At 40.6% G+C, this 5,252-nt stretch overlaps 1 protein-coding gene across 5 annotated transcripts in view; it reads left to right on the forward strand.

Moving 5' to 3' along the window:
• Positions 1–5,252, forward strand: part of RFX2 (regulatory factor X2) — a 93,644-nt gene that overhangs the window by 60,521 nt on the left and 27,871 nt on the right. For 3 of the 5 annotated variants that reach the window (XM_019557083.1, XM_019557084.1, XM_019557086.1), the window contains exon 6: positions 467–541. The exons of the other annotated variants lie outside the window; for them this stretch is intronic. In XM_019557083.1, coding sequence (XP_019412628.1) covers positions 467–541 — 75 coding nt within the window. The remainder of the gene's footprint in view (positions 1–466; positions 542–5,252) is intronic. 5 annotated transcript variants of the gene reach the window in all.

Raw genomic sequence — 5,252 nt, forward strand, 5'->3', positions numbered from 1 at the left:
CTTCTTCAGGAAGTGCTAATAACTAAAGTTATTAATGTGGGTTTCTTGGTCAGATGATGGTGACACACTGATTTTATGTAGTGAATCTCCACTTAGCCATGTTTCTATAAGGAACAGTTTCGTATGAGTGACTTGCTATATAGGGGGCAACGGAAAGGAAAAAGATATCTACTTTAAGAACAGGGCGTATTCCATGGAAGCTCTGAAATTATCCTAGTTTCACTCTTTCACCCCTCATATGTTCTTGCTATACAATTAGTTTGCATGTGGTACAATAACATTTCTTTGCTGTGGCTTCATCCATTGAGGACTGTATCTCATCTACTTGCCTCTTCGTCACAAGCCTGTGGATAGAAAGCATTAATCATTACTCAGATATAAAGACAGATCTTTGGCTTATTGCTAACTATCTGATTTCCTTTCTTTTCTTTTTCTCTTTTTTTTTTTATGTGCACATTTTCTTTAGCTTGAAATGGCGATTGAAAACCTACAAAAAAATGAAGGGATTACATCACACAAAAGCAGTTTGCTCAACAGCCATGTAAGTTATTACTGGACTTTACAATCTTTTTCCTGCTTTGGGAAGAGGGTTATTTATAGAAGTTTTGTATACCAGCAATCTGGGCAAAGCCAAACAGCCTAAGACTTGGTTGGCAGCTCTCCCCATGGCAGCCCGGACTGTAAAAACCAAGAGCAGGCAAAACATTTGCTTGCCAAGATGCTCTGGACTCTGTTAACTGCCTCTGCCCCATACTTGTTGATTTAATCTGCCTGCAATATAAACTGTTAGAGAAATTTGTTTCCAGCTGCTGGAGTTTTAAGTATGCTTTGCTGGAAAACTGTTGGTCCCTACACCCCTTATCTATAGTGATTTCACTAGAGATTTCCAAACACTGTAAAGCAAAGGCATTTGCTAGGTGCATATCTTGGTACATATTTATTTTCTCTCCTGGTAGCTAGGAAAAGCCATCTCTGCTGCAATATTGCTCGAGACCTATTTGCTGGACATCTTCTGTTCTTGATAAGACTGACAATTTCTTTTCTTTGCGTGAAGTCTTCTGCATGATGGCTTACAGACCTCACCAAGCAAAGCTTTGTTTCTACCATGCGTGTAAAATAGTCAGCAAGCTGCAGAAGTAGTCCTGAAATTCCAGTTCCCAAACTACTCGTGCATTCCCGCTGCCTTAAGATGATTGCGCTCTTGATCAGACCTGCAAGGCAGCACAGATACAGCCACTGCAAAGCGTTTTTACTTGTGGCCAGTGCACGGAGCTGGAAATAAGCCAGCATGGCTCTCGGAACCCAGGGTAGGTTTCTTGAGCTGTCAGAGAGGAAAAAAAAGGTTCATAAACTGAACGTATTTCATGTAGAAAATTATGGCAATACACAGGGGATCCCACACTGACCCATTTTAAAGCAGTCTCTTGGAGTAGAAGAGCACTCAAAATAGCCCGTGAGATCAGAAAGGGGTTTCCTGCACTGTGGTGAACTTCCCCAACACTGACTGAGGAAGGAAGCTTACCAGATTTGTTTTCTGAGTACGTTTTAATTATATACAGTCACAAATAACTTGATTTAATTTGATTTCTATGGTATGACCTTCCTTAAGTGTTCAAAAAAAACACATCGCAAGATCTTGACTCAAAAATCATGCAATCTGTTTTTAAAACTTTGTGGCATTTCCTGAGTTTGAGCCTGTAGGAATTGCATTTCAAACTCATTCTCTGCAACAACAGAGGCTGAAAACAAACGTCGTTTTCAATTAAATGCATAAATTATTATTACTATTATTTTTTTTTATTTTTTTGGAAATCAAGCTTTTAATTTAATCATGGGACTCCAGGATCTGGAACAATGAGATAAACACAAAATATTATGAAACGCTGTATGGAGTGGGGAGAGCTGGAAACATTGAAATTCTCCTAGAATATGCTAAAGAGGGCCTGTATCATAATTTGACTGGCTGTCTAGAGTTGTGCAGAAGGTTGATAGGACGGGACCTTCGGCTTACTTGGCTGTGACTGGTGACCATTTAAATGTCAACAGTCATGTTTTTCTTTTTATGTAGAGGCAAAAAGGCTCATGACATTAAACATCATAAAAAAAAAAAAAAAAAAATCAATCTGAATCACGAATCCACTGATTGCTTCCTTGCAAGCTTGTGCCCTGCTCTATGCATGCCTTTCTGCAGTGCCTTGTTGACTGAATGAAACAACTGGCTGGTTCGTTTCATTTTGCTTCTCATGAACACAGTTGCCGTTTCTTCCGTGAGTACAAGACCGAATTGCTACATGAAACTGCTTTACAGTTTAAAAGTAAAGAGCACGAATCACTCTCTCTCCCCAGCGTTGTGCATAATTCTGACGCTTCAAATTTAAGTTCTCTTACAACGAGGACTTTGCAAAACCTGAAACGAATAACTGGTTTCATGAAACTATGACTCCATCATGACGTTTGTGTTACCAAGCACAGCTGTGCTTGAGAATCGTACAGTTAAAGGCCAAAGGGGCCTGTCCACATTGATGTGGAATGGAAAATAGAAAGCTAATAGATTTTTAAACCTTTCAAGTTTTAATGTTGTAGGTGGTGTTAGGATCACAAGGAAGGATAGTAAAAGTTGATCTTTTTCCTTCCCTGACTTGGTCCCTCTAGTGAAGAGGTTATTTCCCCAGAAAAGTTGTTTGCCGTGTTTAATTATAGTATTAGTTAGGGCTTTGTTGTTCTTTTTTGTTTCTGCTCAAAAGTTTTATGTGCTAAGCTGCATCCTTTTATTTCATGTCATCCTCCATGTTATGCAAGGTTCATTGGGTAAATGTGATATCTTTTGTGAGACCAAGTCAATAGTTGGAAAAATTGTTCTTTGCCAGCTTTCGGGCACAGACACCCTTCTTCAAGCACAGGGACAGTCTCCTGGTGTTTTGTGTTCTCGGGTTATAACAGCTCTTTCAATTCCTGGAGTGGAGATTCCCGTATTGCCAACAGCAGCTGTTTTTACATCCGGATTTCTAAACCTAGAAGGGTTTAGTTATAAGGAGATCATTTAGGATACATCTTTGGGCCATATCTGTAAAAGAACTGTGTCACACAAGCAGCATTGCTAAAGTGAAGGGCTTTGCTCATGTGACTAAGCGCTATTTTTGGTAGTATGTCTTTGATGAATTGGGTCATGTTATTTTAAAAAGTTCTTGGTGCACATGCTTAAGTGCACTTGATATGTCAGAAGAGTTAGAAACTGAGGCCAAGATTAAAATGCCAGTGATACATGACATTGTTATGGAATAATATCGACTTGCTCTAAGTATGCCTGGGAGAGCACTCGGACATATAAAGCCAAGGCAAGCAGGGCAGAGGTTGGGCTGTAGGGATGTCAATATGTGTATTTTAAGATCATGTGAAGAGGCTTTGCAAAGTGTCACAGTTTTCAGAGGTGAGTACCTGATGTTGGGGGACTTCAATCCAACCTGAGACACCTAAGGCAGTGTCTTGATTTTCAAGGGTTCGCAGCACTTCCAGAAACACATGGAAGTCCTGAAAGCCAGCAGGAACTGCTAGTTCTCTGAAAAATCAGACCTCTTCCCTAAGTGCCAGGGTGGGGATTTGTCTGCCCACCTTTGCCCAACCACATTTGAAAATTTCCCTTGAAACCTTAAATGACATTGAGGAGGCAGAGCAATTGCTTCAGATGTTGTTGTAAGTGGGCATAAGAAGATGGGGAGAAGGGTGAGCAATGGAAAATACACGTTGGACATCAAGAAACATTTTTTTTCCCCTGACAGTGGATGACTTTCCTAAGGGAAGTGGTAGAAATGTATAGAGTTTCACCATTGACTTTAGCGGGGCCAGGACTTCACCCCAAATTCGTCCTTTGGGGACGCTTAACATTCAGCTGGAGCAATCACTAGTGAAACTACTGCAGAGAATAACTTTCCATTGACAGAGTGAGAGGAAACGCAGTGAGCTAAAGAGTGAGATGCTATTCCTGTGAAAAAAGTCAGTTGACGAAGAGCTTTAAACAATGGTTCATAGAGCGGTTATGTAGTCAAAGGTTGACACCCTTTCATTTGATCTAATTCTAGCATACCCAAAATGAATACCATGCCTTTACAGAGGATGAGGGAGAGATGCACAGAAAAATTCACAATGCCCAGCCTAAGGATTTTCCATAGGAAATCGTTGGCTACCCAACCCCTGACAGAGCTAGGGTACTGCAGGCCCCTGGCGTCAATGCAAAATCTTTGCAGTTCTGTCTTTTTCCTTTCCAGATGTAATTTAAGCTCTTGTTCCCTAAAGCCCAGAGTAACCTGAGCCTACATTTCCTGGGAAGACCTATCTAAGGCTAGGAACAGATGTTGCATTTGTCTTGGGACAAGTTGTGCACCTGTATTTGTCCCAGAACAGAAACATCCCGGGATTGACATGTATTATACATCCCCCTTCCAGCCAGGGTTTAGCGAGTGGCTGAATGCACTGCTGCTTTCCTGCCATTGATTCAAGGATGCAGTCCCTGGACAGCCATTCAAACACACGTTGCAATGTTCAAAGACAAACTTAGCACTTCCTATCCCATGTACCTTTTCAGGGTTTATCTTAGGACAACAGTTTTATAGATGTCTGAATGATTGCACTTTGTCCTGGGTCAAATGCGACATCTGTTTGTAGCCCAACTGGCCCTCTTCTTTGAAGCAGTGGCTGCCTGAAAGACTATTTAAATCTCTGACTAATTGCCAGACTTTTCCCTTGCTCAACTGGAGCCTGAGATTGATGATCTTTAGTGTTGGATGTAAAATGAATGATTTTGGATTCAGTTTTGTTTAATCCCCTACCCCCTTCTTTCCCTTCTTTGCACAATTCAATGGATTTTTAAAAAAATAAATAAGCACCCCCTGATCTAACTATGGGTGCTCCATAGTTCTTACTTAAAGAAACAATTTTTAAATGTGATTAAAGCACCGGCCCATGTACTGAAATCCAACTGAAGTCTATGGAATTAAAGCACGTGCTTAAAATTAGGCCTGTGTGTTTAAGTTAAATCAGGATCTAAGAATGGATTGCTAGAGGTGGTTGAGAAACTTTTAATGAAACACATTTGGTTGAAAATGCCCATACATCAGAAATGATGGTTTCTATGGTTTTGATTTGAAAAAAAAAATCTTCCTTGGAAAGATTTCTCAGCTTCCGGGTGAAATTTCTGGTGAGACTGAGAAACAGTCCTAATCCCAGCATAGTCGAGAGTCTGGGATGTGAAGAACCTG

This window comes from Crocodylus porosus, unplaced genomic scaffold (genome assembly GCF_001723895.1).
Source record: "Crocodylus porosus isolate Cpor-Errol unplaced genomic scaffold, CroPor_comp1, whole genome shotgun sequence".
In the NCBI taxonomy this organism is placed as follows: Eukaryota; Metazoa; Chordata; order Crocodylia; family Crocodylidae; genus Crocodylus; species Crocodylus porosus.